The sequence below is a fragment of the Oncorhynchus kisutch genome, linkage group LG12 (assembly GCF_002021735.2).
Source record: "Oncorhynchus kisutch isolate 150728-3 linkage group LG12, Okis_V2, whole genome shotgun sequence".
Classification (NCBI taxonomy): domain Eukaryota; kingdom Metazoa; phylum Chordata; class Actinopteri; order Salmoniformes; family Salmonidae; genus Oncorhynchus; species Oncorhynchus kisutch.
This window is the reverse complement of record NC_034185.2, coordinates 34,134,570-34,159,228: the sequence shown is the minus strand read 5'-3', so window position 1 is coordinate 34,159,228 and position 24,659 is coordinate 34,134,570. Positions and strand designations below refer to the sequence as shown.

Sequence of the window (24,659 nt, the reverse complement as noted above, 5' to 3'; positions counted from 1 at the left end):
ACAAGTTCTAAGTTCATTTTGATAATAAATCAAACCAATTGATGAAACCAACGGTCCATACTGAATTGCAATTACGTACAAGTTTGTATATAGTTGTGATTGATCAGCAGACACCAGAAGTCATAAAATACAGGGTACATTGAGATGTTATGTTTATAGTTTCACTAACACCTCTGTTAATCTTCTTTCTGAGCAAAGTGACATCAGGGACATCAATTGACCCCCCTTGCTCCAAAGCTGAACATTTCCCAGTGAGATGTATTTTATAACCTTGAATTCCTCTTCTGGTGCGTGCCTGTCAAGTTTCCCAGAAGAGACACATGATTGCGATTATGATACTCTACACAGACGGAAATTAATGAACCACAACAGGGATCTTTATGCTAAATTAGACATACTGTATTTTCTCAGTGCCTAATCTACTCATACCAAAGTATGCATAAAAACCTGTTTGCTCTGCTTAGATCATATACATTTAGACATATTGAATGTCACAGCTTCTGTCATACATTGGACAGGTCATACTTGTGGACATACATCAGGGCTAAGATAGGAATCCAGGGTAATCATGCCCAGTCTGAGCCCATAGCCAACTGTCTCAACACAGTTAGTATCTCACTGTAATCCCTGCCACACCTGGTTAGTCAGGTGCACACACAAATGTAGGCTACCAGGAAATCACCTCCCACTGGGCACAAACTGCTTTAATCAACATTGTTTCAGCGTCATTGTTTGATGTATTTTGTGATGTGGAATCTAGGTGGAAAATACATTGGATTTGTTGTTTTGAGGCTGGCATTTCAACCACAGGATTATGTCATCATGGTAACCAGATTTCAACAGACAAACCTTGTGTAAAATATGTTGAATTTCTACCTTTAAAACACTGTCAGATCTTTCAACATTATATCCACTATCAGAAAACAAACTAAAGGCTGGGCAGCTCCTCCTACTGCAGAATGGATCCACAGCTACCCTTTGGTTTCCCATCCAGGTTTTTAACCCAGTACAACCCTGCTTAGCTATGATATTTGTCACTGACTATTACCAATGTGCTGCCGTGAAAATGAGAGGTCTCCACGTAAACTAAATAGATTCACTGTTGCTATCGAAGTCTATCCAAAGGATAGGTTTAACAGAGCAAATTAAATGTAACCATACTTTTTCACTCATACTGTATATCATCAATGATGCTATTTAGGCCTATATAGCATTTGCAAAGTCATCAACAGCTCTATTCTTTAATTTAGATTTTTGTTTGAGATGAAAATGTGAATCCAACATGTCAATGAATTATTAGACAAACTGGAATAAAAGCCAGACTAAGTCAGTGGAACTATCCAAGCAAATATCCAAGCAAAAGAAACATCTCCTTCAAATGTTGATATTTGGTTGCATTGAAAACCAAGAACTAATGTGTGTATGTGACCAATACAATTTGATTTGATGTAACATTCGACCTTAAAATGAGTAACACATCCATAGCCACATTGAGGTTACTGTAACTATCTTTATTCTTATATAAGATAGCATGCATAGGTCGTTGCAGTCCTGTGGAGATCTTCACAATTGCTGTAATAATCTGCACAGTATCTCGAATGCCATTGATCACTTGCACAATGTAGGCCTACTTTTAATGTAATCTCAACTGCAATCAAGGTCATTTAGTTCTGCTATTAGATGGCTCACAGTGACAACACATGAATATGTTGTATAAGTAAACAAAATATCTAACATTGTATTCCCATTTTAACTTTGCTGTACTTTTAAATGGTTGAAATGCAGTGATAGACATTTGAGTGACAACTACACCAAAAATCTGACATGGTCTTTACCATTGGAATTTGGTTGTGCTTTTATATTGTTAAAAACATAGTGACAACACATTGGAAATTCAACAAACTTTTTGCTGTCTTTTTGAGTGGGAAAATATAGGTTGTAATCTCATTTATCATCGTCTCAACCAAATATGACCTATTATCCATAAACAGCGTGGTGTGCCCAGAGGGCTGTGTCATGACTGTCCTGTGAAGGTCAGAATGGGTCAGATTGGTGGGGGAGAATGGTCAGTGGGGAGATGTAGAAACCAAATGTAATATTGTTTTTCATTTTGTGATGTCAGTAAAAACTGTACGGACAGAATACTGTAATTTGGGAAGGATACCCCCTTCATCTGTGAAGTTTCAATCCAATACGTTGTCTGTGATATGACTATTTATGGAAGTATTTCTGTTAAGATAGGAATGTGGAGTCATAAAAATAACTTCTAATCATATCCTTTGCACATTAAGTATGGTTTGCTTTCCAAGATGGCATAGCAGTTCAGACGTATTTTGTCCTCGTCTTGTCGTGTCCCGTATATATATATATATTTACAACTTTTTTCACATACCTTTTTATATATATTTTTTAATTTTCCATAAACTCATCTTCAAAATATTCTCCTGCAACCCGCCTCACCAATTTATATTTATAAAAAAAGTATTATTTACCTAAAATCTGTAATCCTCCATGAAGCTAGCCAGAAGCTAATCCAGAAGCTAATCAGAAGCTAATCAGAAGCTAGTTAGCTTCTTTACTGGCTAATCGTTAGTATTCAGCTAACCACGGTTTGTGGTCATCAGCTATCCTTTAGCTCAAAAATCTATCGCCAGTTTTGTAAGGCGCAGCGCGGCTCGGAACGGAACATACCGGACCAATTTTTCTCTCCATGTCCCTGGATTTCAACCGCTAACTCTGGACATTCATACCTGGATCTCACAGCTAGCTAGCTGCTATCCGTGTGACTATCGGCTTTCGTCGATTCCGGAGTAAACATCATTATTCCGGAGCTAGCCAGCTGAAGAGTTCCATCAATCACTCCTGGGCTACAATCACCTATCCGGACCCGTTTTACTGCCTACGCGGAGCCCCACCGGGCCTTCACAACTGGACTGCCGACGTTATCTACCCGAAGGAGTTATCCAGCTGGCTCCTCCGTCACGATGTTACCTGAACGCCCATCTGCGGCCCGCTAACCGTTAGCTGTCTTATCGGCTGCTATCTGAATAGACAATCGGACAATTTATTTATTTATTTTTATTATTATTATTATTTTTTCTTCTTGGGCCTCTATAACTATATCTATTGTTTTTTTTTGTGTGTGATTTGGATTAATCCCCTCTACCACACGGAACCCCACTAATCTACTGACGGAATGCAAGAGGTGGCTAATAACAGACCTCCATCCTATGCTAGCTTGCTACCGATGGCCTGGCTAGCTGTCTAAATCGCCGTGACCCCCAACCAACCTCTCTACTCACTGGACCCTTTTGATCACTCGACGAAGCATGCCTCTCCTTAATGTCAATATGCCTTGTCCATTGCTGTTCTGGTTAGTGTTTATTGGCTTATTTCACTGTAGAGCCTCTAGTCCTGCTCACTATACCTTATCCAACCTATTAGTTCCACCACCCACACATGCAATGACATCTCCTGGTTTCAATGATGTTTCTAGAGACAATATCTCTCTCTTCATCACTCAATACCTAGGTTTACCTCCACTGTATTCACATCCTACCATAGCTTTGTCTGTACATTATACCTTGATGCTATTTTATCGCCCCCCAGAAACCTCTTTTACTCTCTGTTCCAGACGTTCTAGACGACCAATTCCTATTGCTTTTAGCCGTACCCTTATTTTACTCCTCCTCTGTTCCTCTGGCGAAGTAGAGGTGAATCCAGGCCCTGCAGTGCCTAGCTACACTCTTATTCCCCAGGCGCTCTCTTTTGACGACTTCTGTAACCGTAATAGCCTTGGTTTCATGCATGTTAACATTAGAAGCCTCCTCCCTAAGTTTGTTCTATTCACTGCTTTAGCACACTCTGCCAACCCGGATGTTCTAGCTGTGTCTGAATCCTGGTTTAGGAAGACCACCAAAAATTCAGACATTTTAATCCCAAACTACAACATTTTCAGACAAGATAGAACTGCCAAAGGGGGCGGTGTTGCAATCTACTGCAAAGATAGCCTGCAGAGTTCTGTCCTACTATCCAGGTCTGTACCCAAGCAATTTGAACTTCTACTTTTAAAAATCCACCTCTCTAAAAACAAGTCTCTAACCGTTAACACCTGCTATAGACCACCCTCTGCCCCCAGCTGTGCTCTGGACACCATATGTGAATTGATTGCCCCCCATCTATCTTCAGAGCTCGTGCTGCTAGGCGACCTAAACTGGAACATGCTTAACACCCCAGCCATCGTACAATCTAAACTTGATGCCCTCAATCTCACACAAATTATCAATGAACCTACCAGGTACCTCCCCAAAGCCTTAAACACGGGCACCCTCATAGATATCATCCAAACCAACTTGCCCTCTAAATACACCTCTGCTGTCTTCAACCAAGATCTCAGCGATCACTGCCTCATTGCCTGCATCCGTAATGGGTCAGCGGTCAAACGACCTCCACTCATCACTGTCAAACGCTCCCTGAAACACTTCAGCGAGCAGGCCTTTCTAATCGACCTGGCCGGGGTATCCTGGAAGGATATTGATCTCATCCCGTCAGTAGAGGATGCCTGGATATTTTTTTTAAATGCCTTCCTAACCATCTTAAATAAACATGCCCCATTCAAGAAATTTAGAACCAGGAACAGATATAGCCCTTGTGCCTCCCCAGACCTGACTGCCCTTAACCATCACAAAAAACATCCTATAGCATTCTGCATTAGCATCGAACAGCCCCCGTGATATGCAGCTGTTCAGGGAAGCTAGAAACCATTATACACAGGCAGTTAGAAAAGGCTAGCTTTTTCAAGCAGAAATTTGCCTCCTGCAACACTAACTCAAAAAAGTTCTGGGACACGGTAAAGTCCATGGAGAATAAGAACACCTCCTCCCAGCTGCCCACTGCACTGAAGATAGGAAACACTGTCACCACTGATAAATCCACCATAATTGAGAATTTCAATAAGCATGCTTTCCACCTGGCTACTCCTACCCCGGTCAACAGCACTGCACCCCCCACAGCAACTCGCCCAAGCCTTCCCCATTTCTCCTTCTCCCAAATCCGTTCAGCTGATGTTCTGAAAGAGCTGCAAAATCTGGACCCCTACAAATCAGCCGGGCTAGACAATCTGGACCCTTTCTTTCTAAAATGATCTGCCGAAATTGTTGCCACCCCTATTACTAGCCTGTTCAAACTCTCTTTCGTGTCGTCTGAGATTCCCAAAGATTGGAAAGCAGCTGCGGTCATCCCCCTCTTCAAAGGGGGGGACACTCTTGACCCAAACTGCTACAGACCTATATCTATCCTACCATGCCTTTCTAAGGTCTTCGAAAGCCAAGTCAACAAACAGATTACCGACCATTTCGAATCTCACCATACCTTCTCTGCTATGCAATCTGGTTTCAGAGCTGGTCATGGGTGCACCTCAGCCACGCTCAAGGTCCTAAACGATATCTTAACCTCCATCGATAAGAAACATTACTGTGCAGCCGTATTCATTGATCTGGCCAAGGCTTTCGACTCTGTCAATCACCACATCCTCATCGGCAGACTCGACAGCCTTGGTTTCTCAAATGATTGCCTCGCCTGGTTCACCAACTACTTATCTGATAGAGTTCAGTGTGTCAAATCGGAGGGTCTGCTGTCCGGACCTCTGGCAGTCTCTATGGGGGTGCCACAGGGTTCAATTCTTGGACCGACTCTCTTCTCTGTATACATCAATGAGGTCCGTCTTGCTGCTGGTGAGTCTCTGATCCACCTCTACGCAGACGACACCATTCTGTATACTTCTGGCCCTTCTTTGGACACTGTGTTAACAACCCTCCAGGCAAGCTTCAATGCCATACAACTCTCCTTCCGTGGCCTCCAATTGCTCTTAAATACAAGTAAAACTAAATGCATTCTCTTCAAACGATCGCTACCTGCACCTGCCCGCCTGTCCAACATCACTACTCTGGACGGCTCTGACTTAGAATACGTGGACAACTACAAATACTTAGGTGTCTGGTTAGACTGTAAACTCTCCTTCCAGACCCATATCAAACATCTCCAATCCAAAGTTAAATCTAGAATTGGCTTCCTATTTCGCAACAAAGCATCCTTCACTCATGCTGCCAAACATACCCTTGTAAAACTGACCATCCTACCAATCCCCGACTTTGGCGATGTCATTTACAAAATAGCCTCCAATACCCTACTCAACAAATTGGATGCAGTCTATCACAGTGCAATCCGTTTTGTCACCAAAGCCCCATATACTACCCACCATTGCGACCTGTACGCTCTTGTTGGCTGGCCCTCGCTTCATACTCGTCACCAAACCCACTGGCTCCATGTCATCTACAAGACCCTGCTAGGTAATGTCCCCCCTTATCTCAGCTCGCTGGTCACCATAGCATCTCCCACCTGTAGCACACACTCCAGCAGGTATATCTCTCTAGTCTAGTCCAATTCTTTCTTTGGCCGCCTCTCCTTCCAGTTCTCTGCTGCCAATGACTGGAACGAACTACAAAAATCTCTGAAACTGGAAACACTTATCTCCCTCACTAGCTTTAAGCACCAACTGTCAGAGCAGCTCACAGATTACTGCACCTGTACATAGCCCACCTATAATTTAGCCCAAACAACTACCTCTTTCCCTACTGTATTTAATTAATTAATTAATTTTGCTCCTTTGCACCCCATTATTTTTATTTCTACTTTGCACATTCTTCCGTTGCAAATCTACCATTCCAGTGTTTTACTTGCTATATTGTATTTACTTTGCCACCATGGCCTTTTTTTGCCTTTACCTCCCTTATCTCACCTCATTTGCTCACATCGTATATAGACTTGTTTATACTGTATTATTGACTGTATGTTTGTTTTCCTCCATGTGTAACTCTGTGTCGTTGTATGTGTCGAACTGCTTTGCTTTATCTTGGCCAGGTCGCAATTGTAAATGACTTGCCTACCTGGTTAAATAAAGGTGAAATAAAAAAATAAAAAAATAAAAAAGTAGCCACGTGTGAGGTCAGAAGAGCTTGTCAGTGTGATGGAACTGTCCTTTTCGACCAGAGTGCTTAAAAGGACTGACTAAGAATTAACATATAAGACCAGAACATTGCCAGGTTGCTGCTGTGTGTGTAAAGTGGTCTGGATCCTGAACCTTGAATAATCAACACAAGGTGTAGGCTAGAAGCTCAGTCAGATGTTGAGAAAAGTTAATTGAAGTTGGACCATCATACTACGCTGCAAACCATCCTATCCTACTACGAGTCTCAAATCACTGAATGTTCCTAATCTCCTCACCAAGGGGAACCGTCAACGCATCTGGCTAACCATCACCCTAGGCGCATCATCCAGAGTGAAAAGACGTAAGCATCACATTTTAGGAAAGACCCAGATGCAGACAGTGTCAAAGTAACAAAAGTTTATTTTCTAGAACAGGGGGCAGGCAAAACGACAGGTCAAGGGCAAGGAGAGGTCAGTAATCCAGATCAGAGTCCAAAAGGTACAGAACGACAGGCAGTCTCAGGGTCAGGGCAGGCAGAGGTTAATATCCAATGTGGTGGGGTAAGGTACAGGATGGCAGGCAGGCTCAGGAGCAGGCAGAATGGTCAAAAACAGGAACTATAGAAAAGACAGGAGCAAGGGGGAAAACGCTGGTAGGCTTGACGAACAAAACGAACTGGCAACAGACAGAGAACACAGGTATAAATACACAGGGGATAATGAGGGGAGATTGGAGACACCTGGTGAGGGTGGAGACAAGCACAAAGATAGGTGAAACAGATCAGAGTGTGACAGTAAGAAGACGGAAAAGGTGGGACCCCCCCTTTTTGACACCCGAGCATTCTAGAGTGCCACTGAAAGGCCAAACCAACATTCTTCCGAAGGAGGGCATTAATGGCATTAACACGTAAATACATTAATGATTTCTTATTCCAAACGGGCGGCGTTTGTGTGCAAGGTATATGATTAATGTGAGGACAGTTCTAGAATGTATCCACGATAAGTGTCCTTTTTTTCTCTCCCTCTCTCTCTCTCCTCCCCACCCCTCTTCATTTGCTGCCATATTTTGTCAGTCCACTAGCGACCTTTCTTCTCATGTATTATGTGTGTATGTTATCCTGTTTTCTACATTTTAATTAGCTAGTAAATAACTAATCAAACAAATTGGTGTGGTACTGAATCATGAGTAAAGTCCGGGTTTTTGCAGATGCATGAGGTTACGAATTAGGATATAATTATAGGTAATGATTATAGATGAAATAGGTAAAGACCTTATAGAGTTTAATTCGGGAGATGGTAACTCTCTAAACAACTTCTTCCGTGGTGCCCCAAATCCTAATGAGTTAATTGTTACATGATTAATTTAATCGGGTAACAATTAAACATAGTTAGTGGATTAAATAAGTAACAGTCATCAGATTAATGAATGTAAAGTCATGACAGCTGTCTGTACCTCTCTGTTAGGGGAGAAAGATGGAGCTTAGCCTGTGAAAGGTCTGTTGTTGCCACTTGTGTAATTTCATTAACCTCCATCACTTCCTCCTTATGGCAGAATTTATGATTTATGTTGATTAGCCTATTTGTGTTATTCCCTTAGCCTCTTAACATGGCTCCATCAACACATAAAAAGTAACTGAAATAGCATTGTTATTCTACATAGAATGACTTGAATGTTGATATGTTGATATTGTAACTCCACCCCTGCTTATGTATTGCCTTAGAGGCAGATAGGAGCTGTTGTCTTCTGGGAACTATAGTAGCTATTACTGTATGTGCTCCCGTCAGGACATGCAGTCAATTTGAAGTTGGGGCGACATAAAGAACACCTCTGACCCAGTTGGGGTGACTGGGCCCAATGGCCCTGTCTAGAGTTGAGGTGGAGCTACAAGGGGTGTCAGACCCTTGAGGGAGGTATGGCCTTCTGATCTCAGTGCCGACTCCAGAGTCTGTGGAAGTAGTATCTAACTTCTCAGTGCAGAGTAGGCCTACCACATAGCCCCTGAGGAGGAAGTGGCAGAAGATAATGCCATAGCTGGAGACTAGAATAGAAGTGGCCTGGAGGGTGGCGCTCTGTTCATGCATGAAGATATAGATGGGGATGAAACACACCCACACAAAGAGGTACATTAGTATGCTAAAGCTAATGTAGCCTGTTTAGCTGAAGTTGGTGGGACTTTCCTGAATTTGAAGGTCAAGAGGAAGCAGACCAAGGCAAGAAGGGCTTTGTAGGTCACCCTAATACCCTGACCTATGAACTTGGATCTGCATACTCTGTGGGGATGTTGTGTTGCCTACCTTGGGAGAGTCAACAATCAGCAAGAGGGTGCAAATTACCCCCTGGACAGCAATGACTAGTGATGATTACTGGAGGCTTGTAATGAAGGCGCTCCTGTTTCTCTTGATCGAAGGCAAGAAAGGCCAGAAACGTGCGGAAGGCCTTGACTAGAACGCAGGAGACACACATTGTGAAGCCCAAGCCGTACACGGAGGCTCGGTTTGCCCATGAAACAAATAACGCTCGCAAAACTTACTGATAGCCCAGCCGACAACTTCAGCTCTTTTCATGGGCAGATATTCTTTGTGCACAAAGAAAATAATAAAGATGATAAACAGTAGCACCACCTCAAACATTTGCCAAAGACACCAGGGCAATGGGATGACCGTCGTTCCACCTGGCTTCCAATGGGTTCACTCCTTAAGGGACCAAGTGCCATTTGGACACTTGAAACAGTCGTGCTGATCTATGAGAAGCAGGGAAACATGGTAAGATATTATACTTGCCACTGTTGGGATACATTTTCATATTCAGGTGTGAAGTGCAAAAAAGAGATATGAGATTAGACAACGTACAGGCAAATAATATAATCGAAGCATTGGAGCAATAAAGTACATAGGACAAAATGAATTCAAGAAGAAACGTCTTGACGTAAGACTTACCCCTGCTGTCAGTGAAGGTCCCTTATACACATGGGGTGCAGTTGTAGCAGCAGGACACATTGAAAACTTTCTTCACAAAACTGGCAAAATGTGGAAAATGTGGAATAGTATTTTATGTTTGAACTTAAATTTTTTCACCTGATATGTGGTCTCTCCCCCTTACTTTGAATGTTCTCCATCTTTTCCCCACATTATCAATTCATAACCACCCTGCATCCCACTGCTGGTTTGCTTCTGAAGCTAAGCAGCGTTGGTCCTGGTCAGTCTTTGGATGGGAGACCAGATGTTGCTGGAAGTGGTGTTGGAGGGCCAGTAAGGAGGCACTCTTTCCTCTGGTCTAAAAAATATCCCAATGCCCCAGGGCAGGGCAGTGACACAGCCCTGTGTAGGGTGCCGTCTTTTGGATGGGATGTTAAACGGGCGTCCTGACTCCCTGAGGTCATTAAAGATCCCATGGCACTTATCGTAAGAGTAGGGGTGTTAACCCCGTGTCCTGGCTAAATTCACAAGCTGTCCTTCATACCATCATGGTCACCTAATCATCCCCAACTTACAATTGGCTCATTCATCCCCCTCCTCTCCCCTGTAACTATTCCCCAGGTCGTTGCTGTAAATGAGAATGTGTTCTCAGTCAACTTACCTGGTAAAATAATGGTAAAATAAAAAAAAAATAACAATCCACAGTAACCTAGTGGTTAGAGCATTGGGCCAGTAACTGAAAGGTTGCTGGATTGAATCCCTCAGCTGGCAAGGTAAAAATCTGTTGTTCTGCTTCTGAGCAGTTAACCCACTGTTCCCTGGGCGCTGAAGATGTTGATTAAGACAATCGCCAGCACCTATCTGATTCAGACGGGTCGGGTTAAATGTGCAAGGCACATTCCAGTTGAATGCATTCAGTTGTACAACTGACTAGGTATCATTGTCGAAGGTGTACACTGTGAGAAAGACCTGATCGTGATGGAGAGCCATGTGAGTGAGAGAGCAGCACTCACAGAGAAGGGCACAATACAGCACTCTGGGCCAAGGGCACTGGCCGCAAAAGGCATACATCTTTTTTTTGTTGATGGTGCATGACGGCCACACAAAGGGGATGCCGCCATGAAATTTGAGACATCATCAAGTGCTTGTCAAATTGTGAACGAGAGACTGATGAAGTGTGTACAGCCTGTCCACAAAACAAAGCAGATCTCATGTCTTTCAAGCAACTTTTTCCCAAATCATCATTTAGAGTCGCATCAATGCAGCCTTACAAAGTGTTAAAAATCAAAACGCAATAGCCAAGTGTTTGTAGAACAACTAAAGTTACATTAATAACTCTAAATTAAGCATATAGGAGTACCTATTTCGTTGTTAACTGTTCAACACATAATCACTCCCTAAAATCGTTCAGAGAAAATATCCTTTCTATTTTTATTCAGCTTTGTTCAATTCTATTCTTCATACTATAAAATAATATTAAATAATGCCACGGAATTCTAAGCAAGTCTGCTAAATGAACTATTGTAGCCCACAGCCATTTGGCATAGCCAGATCAGGACCTAACATAAAGACAACTAAGAGTATGCTATTCTGTTCTCCTAAAATAGACTACATTTTCTTCATATCATGCTTCTTTAGACCTGTCTAAAATAAATCATGGATTTATTGTGAAAGTGTAGTGTATATTACATGGATTTATTGTGAAGGTGTAGGCTATGTTACATGGATTTATTGTGAAGGTGTAGGCTATATTACATGGATTTATTATAATTTTTTAAATGTACATGTTCCAAAGGTCTGCATCATGTTATGTGCATGTTTGTGATTGTTTTTCAGCATACAAATACACGGAATGGAGCTAAACACAAGCAAAATCCTAGAGGAAAACCTGGTTCAGTCTGATTTCCACCAGATCTATGATCAACAACCAATTTGACAATTTGAGTTTGAAGTTTATAAAGAATAATACAATAATTGGCAAATATTGCACATTCCAGGTGTGGAAAGCTCTTAGAGACTTACCCAGAAAGAGTCACAGCAGTAATCGCTGCCAAAGATGCTTCTACAAAGTATTGACTCAGTGGTGTGAGATACTTCTGTATTTCATTTTCAATAAATTAGCAAACATTTCTAAATCCTTTTTTCCCCCGCACTTTGTCATTATGGGGTATTGTGTGTAGATCGGTGAGAGGGGGAAAAAAACGTTCATCCTTTTTGAATTCAGTCTGTAACACAACAAAAGGTGTAATAAGTGAAGCGGTGTAAATACTTCCTTGTTACAGTATGTCCTGAACAAAGTTGTGTGAAGTATACTTAATCTAGAGGCGAAAGAAACGCACACCAATTTAGGCGAGGTGCTGGCTAGCGGAGTAGATCACTTGAAAAATGAAAGGAGATACACTGATCTTTATAGGAAACCTACTGATCATAACAGTTTGTTGAGGGCTGATAATTGTCACCTGCTTCCCTTGAAAAACAGTTTGCCCTACAGCCAATTCTGTCGAATCAAAAGAATTTGCAAAAAACTATCAGATTTCGACAGATATGGCTGAGACACAAAGAAAATTCAAGGAGAGGGGCTACAAGAATGGTCAGATTAACACTGCCATTGAGAAAATGCAAAACAAACCGAGACATTATCTTTTTCAAGGACAGTCTTGCAAAAAGAAGCATTCTTGCGTTCTAACTACCCGCTATTCAAAGTGCTCTGAACAAATTATGGGAATAGTTCAAACATTGGCACATTCTAAACTCCGATGACAGTATCGGTAATGTGTTTTCGGGCCGTCCCTTGGTCGTATTCTCGTGGGGCAGAAATCTCAGCGATTAATTGGTAAACTCTGATTTACCACCCCAAGATATCTCTGCACAACTTCTATTTGCGTCCCTACTGGATGGAAACTACAAGTTGTGCTCAATGCAATGGCATTTATAAATGTAGATCCTTTAAACACCCTCAAACAGGGAAACAGACCCCAATCAAAGGTGTAATCACATGCTCCACTAAGGCAGTTATTTATCTTATAACTTGTCCTTGTGGTAAAAAATTGTGGGTAAAACAAAGTGTGAATTAAAAGTATGAATCTCGGGGGCATCGTAGCACCATTTTAACGAAGTACGCTGAGAGTCGGGAAGCAAGTTCAGGGAGTGAATACATTTAATCAATAAATGATCATAAGAAACACAAACAGCGCACCGACATTTAACAGGAACATAAATAATAACGCCTGGGGAAGGAACCAAAGGGCGTGACAGATATAGGGAAGGTAATCAAGGAGGTGATGGAGTCCTGGTGAGTGTCATGAGGTGCTGGTGCGCGTGATGATGGTGACAGGTGTGCGGGATAATGAGCAGCCTGATGACCTAGAGGCCGGAGAGGGAGCACAGGTGACAGTACCCCCTCCCCGATGTGCGGCTCCAGCCGCAGGACCCCAACCAAAGGGACAATCCGGGAATCAGGAGCGACTGGTCACCTCCGCTGAGGTGTCAAGCCGGCTCATACTGCTCTGTCTACTAGAGATGAATGTACTTTGGTGCGATAAGTGCAAATCAATCCCAGAACAACAGCTAAAGACCTTATGAAGATGCTGGAGGAAACAGGTACAAAAGTATCTATATCCACAGTAAAATGAGTCCTATATCGACATAACCTGAAAGGCCGCTCAGCAAGGAAGAAGCCACTGTTCCAAAACCGACATAAAAAAGCCAGACTTCGGTTTGCAACTACACATGGGGACAAAGATTGTACTTTTTAGAGAAATGTCCTCTGGTCTGACTCAGTTACACCAGCTCTGTCAGGAGGAATGGGCCAAAACTCACCCAACTTATTGTGGGAAGCTTGTGGAAGGCTACCAGAAACGTTTGACCCAAGTTAAACAATTTAAAGGCAATGCTACCAAATACTAATTGAGTGTATGTAAACTTCTGACCCACTGGGAATGTGATGAAAGAACTAAAAGCTGAAATAAATAATTCTCTCTACTATTATTCTGACATGTCACATTCTTAAAATAAAGTGTTGATCCTAACTGACCTAAGACATTTACTATTTACTAAGATATTTACTAGGTTTAAATGTCAGGAATTGTGAAAAACTGAGTTTAAATGTATTTGGCTAAGGTGTATGTACATTTCCGACTTCAACTGTAAATACCAACTCTACATTTGAAAATACACTAACACATACACTAACTCTATTAAAACACGGCAAACCCGACTCAATATCTAATCACTCTGTCAAAACACCAGCAAATTTCTATCCAAGAGGAACAAATAGTATTTGAAAGTCGTTGTGCTATGATTGACTAACAGTTTATAGCATTACAAAACTGCATTACTTTTCATGTCTCAGTTCTACCTGCTTACAATAGGCAATACGAAACCCATTGTTTTTTATAATTCAGTTTCCTTTAACTGTAAACCACTCTACATTTTTTGGTTGAGTGTCGAATGTGTGCATTTTTGGCAACATGCTATCTAAAAGTGAATGAGTCATCTTTACTTTATAGAATGTACAGTAGAAACAAATAGTGACAGAATTGCTGCAGTAAAAGCTTTATTAGCAACAAGAAATTGCTGCCAGTGATCAACAACACATCCAACATACATGGCCTTTGGTTCAACAACACATCCAACATACATGACCTTTGGTTCAACAACACATCCGACATACATGGCCTTTGGTTCAACAACACATCTGACATACATGGCCTTTGGTTCAACAACACATCCGACATACATGGACTTTGGATCAACAAAACATCCAACATACATGGCCTTTGGTTCAACAACACATCCGACATACATGGCCTTTGGTTCAACAACACATCCGACATACATGGCCTTTGGTTCAACAACACATCCGACATACATGGCCTTTGGTTCAACAACACATCCGACATACATGGCCTTTGGTTCAACAACACATCCGACATACATGGCCTTTGGTTCAACAACACATCCGACATACATGGCCTTTGGTTCAACAACACATCCGACATACATGGCCTTTGGTTCAACAACACATCCGACATACATGGCCTTTGGTTCAACAACACATCCGACATACATGGCCTTTGGTTCAACAACACATCCAACATACATGGCCTTTGGTTCAACAACACATCCAACATACATGGCCTTTGGTTCAACAACACATCCGACATACATGGCCTTTGGTTCAACAACACATCCAACATACATGGCCTTTGGTTCCAAATGTGTAAAACTAAAACAATTACAGTAAAAAAGGCACAGGGAGAAACAGTAAAATGCCCCGTTCTGTTCTAATCTATTCCATCTTCAGCATTTGGCCACATGTTCTCGTCCACATCACATCTTATGTCGTCTCTCGCCATGCGCCTTGGATAGAAACGCTTGGCCTGCCTTATCCACCCCTGGCAGTCTTCAGCTGAGATGTCTCTGCAGCTGGCATCTGTTGCATCCAGGAGGGACATTTGGTCATGTGACCAACCTCCAGACAGAAAAACATTCCTCAATGGGGTTAAGGAAAGGTAAGTGGGGGGGAGGAAAGGGGAGTAGGGGGGGGGGGTGAACCAGTTTGTGATTGCATGTGAATGGTGGAATGCTACATTGTCCCATGCAATCACAAATGTCCTCATGTTTTCTCCCACCTGTTCCCTTTCTGCTTCTGGCACCAGTTGTTGGTCGAGGTCGTCTAAAAAGAAAGAAAGAAGGCACTCAGTAATGTAGGAACCAATCTGGCATTTCTGCAGGACCAAACCAGCACTCAAGATTGCAGCACACATTGTGATATTTGCTCCTCTCTGACCCGGCACATCAACGGTGGCCCTTTTCCCGATTACGTTTCTTCCCCGCCGACGTGTTTTTGCCAGGTTAAACCCCGCCTCGTCTACATAAATTATTTAATGTGGGGTCTGATTAGCCTCCAACTCCACGACTCTCTGAAAGAAGTCAAACACAGTATGTGTAAATGCTTTTCAGTATGTCCTACTGAATGTACTGTAACCCATGTTTACATGTAGAGTAGCATAGTGTAAAACTCACTGTAGAACAAGACATAATGGATAGACCATACCTGGACATATTGGTGCCGGAGATCCTTGACCCGCTCACTGTTCCTTTCAAAAGCAACTGTGTACAACCGTTTCATTCAAACTGTGTTTGGTCAGAGTCCGAGCCAATGGTAGTCAGGTTGATGCTTTCCACGTTGTGAAATACCAGGTTGTCCTCTACAATTCGGGTCTGAATTTTCCCAGTTTTATTGCATTGTCAGCAATGATCAATCCTACAATGGCATGCTCTTGGTCTTCACTGAGGAGCTTTCCTCTTCCCTGAGAGGGAGGAAGACGTTGCATCCTTTAGAGGAACAAAAATACTACATATGTATTTGCATTGGGACTAGTGGCCTACAGTTACTTTGGGACATAGCAACAGTAATGATAGAAGAAGCCCTTGTGAAATGCATTACTTACCTGTTGGTTTGCTGAAAATTACAGATAATGGAAGCCATGGTTGACCGTCTGAGATTTGGCTGGACTCTTTCACCAGCCTCTCTCAGTGATAGACCATGGTATTAGGCTGGACTCTTTCACCAGCCTCTCTCAGTGATAGACCATGGTATTAGGCTGGACTCTTTCACCAGCCTCTCTCAGTGATAGACCATGGTATTAGGCTGGACTCTTTCACCAGCCTCTCTCAGTGATAGACCATGTGATAAACCATGGTCTATGAGTCAGTGACAACAGCTCTTACTCACCTTTGAACACCACCACACATTCTTACTCCTTTCCCCCTACCTTTTCTTTCTTCATTGTCCTGGTCCAACTACTCCTCTGCCTGGTTCAGCTACTCCTCTGCCTGGTCCAGCCACTCCTCTCCCTGGTCCAGCTACTCCTCTCCCTGGTCCAACTGCTCCTCTGCCTGGTTCAACTACTCCTCTGCCTGGTCCAACTATTCCTCTGCCTGGTTCAGCTACTCCTCTCCCTGGTCCAACTACTCCTCTGCCTGGTCCAGCTACTCCTCTCCCTGGTCCAACTACTCCTCTGCCTGGTTCAACTACTCCTCTGCCTGGTCCAACTACTCCTCTGCCTGGTCCAGCTACTCCTCTGCCTGGTCCAACTACTCCTCTGCCTTGTCCAGCTATTCCTCTCCCTGGTCCAGCTACTCCTCTGCCTAGTCCAGCTACTCCTCTCCCTGGTCCAGCTACTCCTCTGCCTGGTCCAGCATCACCTCTACCTGGTCCAGCTACTCCTCTCCCTGGTCCAGCTATTCCTCTCCCTGGTCCAACTACTACTCTGCCTGGTTCAGCTACTCCTCTGCCTGGTCCAACTACTCCTCTCCCTGGTCCAGCTACTCCTCTGCCTGGTCCAGCTACTCATCTGCCTGGTCCAGCTACTCCTCTGCCTGGTCCAGCTACTCCTCTGCCTGGTCCAGCTACTCCTCTGCCTGGTCCAGCTACTCCTCTGCCTGGTCCAGCTACACCTCTGCCTGGTCCAGCTATTCCTCTCCCTTGACCAGACATTATTTTTTCTCTCTCTGCTCCTCTGTGTTGTTCTGTATCCACATTAAACAAAATCAGTCAAAAGAGTCCCCTTTTTACTGTGTATGTCCATGCAATTGAAAGAACTTCAACACCTGGCTATGTCTCCGATTGAGATTGGAATCAGCTGTGGTTGGTCTATTTTACACAACTTACAGTAAATCATCTATTTCTCCATCTGTTCATTCAAAAAAATGCTTATCAGCTATTTCAATATAGCTTTTGAGCTGCTGTTGTTGCAGAAGTAGAGGCTTTATACTATATTTAAGGTTTTGAACATTAGGTCTTCATTTCTGGAATGCTGTGTGCAAGCATTTGTAAATAAGACAAGAAAGAGCCATCATTTTGGAATTGGATGAGCTTGTATGTAAATTAAATGTAAGCATTTTAAAAACATGTTAATTGAATGGGTATTCTGTGAAAACAACATAAATTGTGTTAATGGTGTATGGTCCACAACAGACGGATGTTGTGATAATTGTGTTGAGAGTTTTGAAAATGTGACTATAGATTGGGCTAAAGGATGTTAGCGATTGTAAAGGCACTCATTTAAAATGGCTGTTTTTCAGTAAATGTTGATCAATGTTGCCATCAAAAAGTTGTATGAACCTCTACAGGTGTATTCTTCAACAAAGATTCTTCACATCTTTAAAGTGTACACGTGGCGCCACCTGGTGGTCTAGATTGACAGTTTGCCTGTTTGTAATAAAATGTTGCCACTGTCAGTAGTTTCCTCAGTAGACAAGGCCACAATACAATATTTCCCTCGATGGAGTGATCTCAATTTACCCCACTCTCCCTTAAGTAGCCTTGGCCAGAAAGGCTCATAGGAGCAGGAGCCCATCTCCTGTTTCTGTAGTGTGGCAGCTTGATGTACAAGTACACGCCCTGGACAAGACAGTAGGCTATTGCATGGCCTTACCTCCAATCCATCTCCTTGATGCTGAGTGCCGAGCAGAGACGCATCAGGTCCCATTTTGTAGTCTTTGGTATGATTCGGCTGGGGAACAAACTCCCCGACCTTTCAATCTCAAGGTGAACCCTCTAACCACTGAGTTGGCGAGGCTACATGGTACCACCTAATTGCTATTGTCCACCTTGCAAAAGAGGTTTCTAACCTCAATGGTCTTTCCTACATAAAGGTTATTTAAAAAATAAAAAAGAGGATCAATTCAAACCACAGGGTTTCAGTAAGGTTTAAGTCTGGAGACAGAGATGGCCATTGCAAAATGTTGATTTTGTGGTCATAGGACCGGTTCCAATCCAAGTGCCAATGCCGTCTATTAAACTCTAGGCGGTGCTATTGTCAGATGACATGAGCTCTTTGGCCACGCACACCAGTGGTGGGTTTGGCGTCGAAAAACAAAAGCATGTGCAGATATGGTGCTTGCATATTTCATGTTATGGGACTATTTTGCTTACCCTGGTCCTGTGGCCCTTGTTAAGGTCAACAGCATCATGAGCTTTACCATGTACCAGGACATTTTAGCCCGAAACCTGGTTGCCTCTGCCAGGGTGCCAATACATTTGACATATCTTTTTTTAGATTTATTCTATTACTTGTTAAACAAAATCTCTTTCTGGAGCAATTGTATTATGTGTTTGTCTTGTCTAGGGGTTTTGTAGATTGATGGGGTTGTGTTTAGTATAGTAGTCTAGGTAAGTCTATGGTTGCCTAGAGTGGTTCTCAATCAGTGGCAGGTGGTTATCGTTGTCTCTGATTGGGAACCATATTTAGGCAGCCATATTCTTTAGGTATTTCGTGGGTGATTGTTCCTGTCTCTGTGTTTGTTGCACCAAATAGGGCTGTTTCAGTACAGAAAGATTACACCAAGACTTACATGCTAAAATCGCCACTACAGCTAACTAACTACATGCCGCCCCCTTTATAAGCGTGGGCGGCAGCGTAGCCTAGTGGTTAGAGTGTTGGACTAGTAACCAGAAGTTACTAGTTGCAAGTTCAAACCCCTGAGCTGACAAGGTACAAATCTGTCGTTCTGCCCCTGTTAACCCACTGTTCCTAGGCCGCCATTGAAAATAAGAATTGGTTCTTAACTGACTTGCCTAGTTAAATAAAGGTAAAAAAAAAAAACGAATCTGGTGAAAGCTAGAAAATTTGAGCGATGGTCAGGTAATGTTAGTCACACAGCTTTTACTTTGAAAGCTGCTAGCACATGTATCTTGTTGCAGCCCCTCCTCTCCATGCCCACACCCTGCAACTGTTTAAAATGTGATTGTATCTTATTTTACTAGTTTCAGAAGTGTTTGCACATATGCCAAGAGCATGCTTTGCATATGACACTGAGTACCAAGTGTGGAATGTTAGCTTAAAACAGGTCTGGATTTCAGGCTTTACACAGGTATTCAAATTCATTTCACAAAGGTTTTGTGCTCATCAGCTATTAGGTGATATCAGATATGTTTGTTTAGTAGATCTTCTTGGCAGTCATTCTCTATATGCTTAGAGATTGAAGGTTCTTCCAGGTCAGGTAAGGGCAAAATGAATGCTCATTGGTTGTGGATAAAACCTTGCCCCTCCCCTAATTTCCTTTGAAGCGTAATGAGAAGGCTTCCTGTTTCTGTAAGAGGGTCTGTCGGCGGTTTCTTCCTTTTCAAACTCAAACAATAGCTATATATTTTGAAGATAATTTGATACAGCTTCTCACTGTTTCAAATGTATTTACTTGAACAGATTACTACCAAAGTGACAATTACAAAACTCATACAGCTGCACAGTTCTCACTGGGAGTGTGTTTGAATTAACCCGCAAAGCAAGAATAATCACCAAGCAACTCTGAATACTCTGTGACAAGAACAACCTGTTGACTGGTGAGTTGTTATCTTTCTCTCTTTAATTATATAACTCATTAAACTACAGACTTAAACTAAGACCAAGGTTTGCTATGCAAACATGGTTTCTTAGTTTCATATGTCTGTTGTGAACAGGAAGGGAGAGGATCCTCTTTGAGGTTCATGTCAGAGTGAGTGCAGTTTTGAGTAAAAGTAAAATAATCCAAAACACGTATGGTCGTTTTACTGTATTGGCTAACCCTCAGGTCGAGTCTGGTTTAATGTTTTTACACAAAAGAGCACAGCACAAGGCAACACAAAGTAGAACTGCAGGTTAGTACTATTACTTAAGCAAAATTGTAAACATTAAAGCACACCTCACCCACCATTGTAAAAATCCCATTAACCTGTGTTGTACTGAGAACAAAAGTTAACTATTAACTTAGACACAAAACTGAGGTAGTGGGTATATAGTGAAAGAGTGAGCCATGAGCACATTTCCTTACACCCCAGTTATTGGGTTCATAGGTGGTTGTCTTTCTGATACAGGGGGAAATTATGGATAAAAGCAGAATAGGTACTTTTGAAGCTAGTCTGACTAGTTGGTTCAACTTCGCTGATGTGTAAAAGGATATGGTTTACAGTTCCGGTCTTTCTGCTTTTGTTGCATTTGTTATGTTTTCATACTTCCTGTACACAAAACAGGTTGTTAATACATAAAACAAGATTGATCTGACTTAAAATATATGTTCTCTGTTTTTTGCAGGACCAAAAATGGCTTCTGGATTGGAACGTGTCATCCTGTTCTCGATTCTTGGTCTAGGAGGATTTCTGATGCTTTTTTTAATGTACCATAAATCAGCTCCTTCTCAGATCTGCCCCCCCGAGCCTGCTTTGCCAGGTCCTTACTCAAAGCCACCTGAGAACAGGTCCTTGTCTAAGCAGCCAGAGCCAGAAAAGCCCATCATGCTGTTGTGGTTCTGGCCTGAAAACCGCAGGTTTGATTTTAGCGATTGTGCCACTTTCTTCAACATTGATGGCTGCCACCTGACAGATGACAGGTCTCTGTACAACAAGGCAGATGGTGTGCTCATCTTTCACAAATCCATCAAACACGATTTATCCAACTTGCCTCCATCACCTCGACCACCATTCCAGAAGTGGATTTGGTATCACGTGGAATCACCTACAAACACAATTAGGATACCTGGTCTAGATAACCTTTTCAATTTGACCTTGAGTTATAGGGAAGACGCAGACATCCCTGTGCGTTGGCGCTTGACCGTAAGGAAAGGCCAGGGTGAAGACTTTGTGTTGCCAAAGAAGGATAAATTAGTTTGCTGGATTGTGAGTAATAAAGACCCTGCAACTGGAACAGGGGTACGGAATAACTATTACAGAGAACTGGCCAAACATATTAAAGTGGAACTCTTTGGCAAGGCCTTTGCTAGATTCTTGAAATATGAGGACTACTACTCAACACTCTCCAGCTGTAAGTTCTACCTCTCCTTTGAGAACTCAGTCCACAAAGACTACATCACAGAGAAGCTAAACGGACCACTTGCAGCAGGAACAGTGCCAGTAGTATTGGGCCCACCGAGACAGAACTATGAAGACTTTGTCCCAGGAGATTCCTTCATCCATGTTAATGATTTTCCCGATGCAAAAGCACTGGCTGAATTCCTCCTCAAGTTGGACAAGGATGATGAGGCATATCTGCGCTACTTTCAGTGGCGTAGAAACTTCTCTGCTCAGCAACATCTGGTTCAACTGAGTCAAGAATTCATCCAATCTATTTGTTATGGATGTGACCATGTAGGACAACATAAAGAATACCGGGTTGTTCACGACCTTTACAAATGGTATTTTGTGTAATTAGTCATTTAGCTTTTATCATAATTTGCATGTCTATTATCTTCAATATACCAAAAAGGTATCTTGATTTATCCCACAGCACATAGGGAGTGCATACACCGCATCGAATGTGTGTTTTAGTGACCAGCCGCAGATGGGTGTCTGACTGCCAACATTTACAATCCCTTTACACTCTGTTTGCACATTATGGCTGGCTCTCTGTTCAGAGGTGTTAAGTACTCTCGGCCGACAGACACTACTGGTGTCTCCGTGCCTTTATACTCACATTTGTCTATGAAAACTTGGTATTTGTAGACTGGCCTAATATACACTGCTCAAAAAAATAAAGGGAACACTAAAATAACACATCCTAGATCTGAATGAATGAAATGTTCTTATTAAATACTTTTTTCTTTACATAGTTGAATGTGCTGACAACAAAATCACACAAAAAATTATCAATGGAAATCAAATTTATCAACCCATGGAGGTCTGGATTTGGAGTCACACTCAAAATTAAAGTGGAAAACCACACTACAGGCTGATCCAACTTTGATGTAATGTCCTTAAAACAAGTCAAAATGAGGTTCAGTAGTGTGTGTGGCCTCCACGTGCCTGTATGACCTCCCTACAACGCCTGGGCATGCTCCTGATGAGGTGGCGGATGGTCTCCCTAGGGATCTCCTCCCAGACCTGGACTAAAGCATCCGCCAACTCCTGGACAGTCTGTGGTGCAACGTGGCGTTGGTGGATGAAGCGAGACATGATGTCCCAGATGTGCTCAATTGGATTCAGGTCTTGGAGAACGGGCGGGCCAGTCCATAGCATCAATGCCTTCCTCTTGCAGGAACTGCTGACACACTCCAGCCACATGAGGTCTAGCATTGTCTTACATTAGGAGGAACCCAGGGCCAACCGCACGAGCATATGGTCTCGCAAGGGGTCTGAGGATCTCATCTCGGTACCTAATGGCAGTCAGGCTACCTCTGGCGAGCACATGGAGGGCTGTGCGGACCCCCAAAGAAATGCCACCCCACACCATGACTGACCCACCGCCAAACCGGTCATGCTGGAGGATGTTGCAGGCAGCAGGACGTTCTCCACGGCGTCTCCAGACTCTGTCACGTCTGTCACATGTGCTCAGTGTGAACCTGCTTTCATCTGTGAAGAGCACAGGGCGCCAGTGGCAAATTTGCCAATCTTGGTGTTCTCTGGCAAACATCCTGCACGGTGTTGAGGTGTAAGCACAACCCCCACCTGTGGACGTCGGGCCCTCATACCACCCTCATTGAGTCTGTTTCTGACCATTTGAGCAGACACATGCACATTTGTGGCCTGTTGGAGGTCATTTTGCAGGGCTCTGGCAGTGCTCCTCCTGCTCCTCCTTGCACAAAGGCGGAGGTAGCGGTCCTGCTGCTGGGTTGATGCCCTCCTACGGCCTCCTCCAAGTCTCTTGATGTACTGGCCTGTCTCCTGGTAGCGCATCCATGCTCTGGACACTACGCTGACAGACACAGCAAACCTTCTTGCCACAGCTCGCATTGATGTGCCATCCTGGATGAGCTGCACTACTTGAGCCACTTGTGTGGGTTGTAGACTCCGTCTCATGCTACCACTAGAGTGAAAGCACCGCCAGCATTCAAAAGTGACCAAAAGTGACCCCACATAGCCTGGTTCCTCTCTAGGTTTCTTCCTAGGTATTGGCCTTTCTAGGGAGTTTTTCCTAGCCACTGTGCTTCTCCACCTGCATTGCTTGCTGTTTGGGGTTTTAGGCTGGGTTTCTGTACAGCACTTTGAGATATCAGCTGATGTACGAAGGGCTATATAAATAAATTTGATTTGATTTGATTTGACCAAAACATCAACCAGGAAGCATAGGAACTGAGAAGTGGTCTGTGGTCACCACCTGTAGAACCACTCCTTTATTGGGGGTGTCTTGCTAATTGCCTATAATTTCCACCTGTTGTCTATTCCATTTGCACAACAGCATGTGAAATTTATTGTCAATCAGTGTTGCTTCCTAAGTGGACAGTTTGATTTCACAGAAGTGTGATTGACTTGGAGTTACATTGTGTTGTTTAAGTGTTCCCTTTATTTTTTTGAGCAGTGTATAAGGACCTTCTCAGAGAAGTTATTTTAGAAATGTTCTCTGTTTCTGTTCTGGAGGTGATTCCCTGTTAGAACTTGTAATAAATCGGATAGATTTTTTTATTGGTTTTATCAATGACTGCTCTCCTTTTGTTTCATCTGGAAAATCCCTTTACAACTGTGTTATTGTACAGTGCATTCGGAAAGATTTCAGAACCCACTTTTTCCACATTTTGTTACGTTACAGCCTTATTCTAAAATAGATTTTTTTAAATCCCTATCAATCTACACACAACACTCCATAATGACAAAGCAAAAACAGATGTATGACATTTACAGAAGTATTCAGACCCTTTTCTCAGTACTTTGTTGAACCACCTTTGGCAGGTATTACAGCCTTGAGTCTTCTTGGGTATGACGCTACAAGCTTGGCACACCTGTATTTGCCGAGTTTCTCACATTCTTCTATGCAGATCCTCTCAAGCTCTGTCAGGTTAGATGGGGA

The 24,659-nt window shown here is 42.9% G+C and overlaps 1 protein-coding gene across 1 annotated transcript; it reads left to right on the top strand.

The window, feature by feature from the left end:
* Nucleotides 1-19,990: 19,990 nt before the first annotated feature.
* LOC109900903 (alpha-(1,3)-fucosyltransferase 9-like) lies at nt 19,991-22,485 on the top strand. The gene is made up of 2 exons (XM_020496792.2): nt 19,991-20,251; nt 20,979-22,485. Exon 2 carries the CDS (start codon nt 20,987-20,989, stop codon nt 22,085-22,087), a length of 1,101 nt encoding a protein of 366 aa, XP_020352381.1. The 5' UTR covers nt 19,991-20,251; nt 20,979-20,986; the 3' UTR covers nt 22,088-22,485.
* Nucleotides 22,486-24,659: the final 2,174 nt, after the last annotated feature.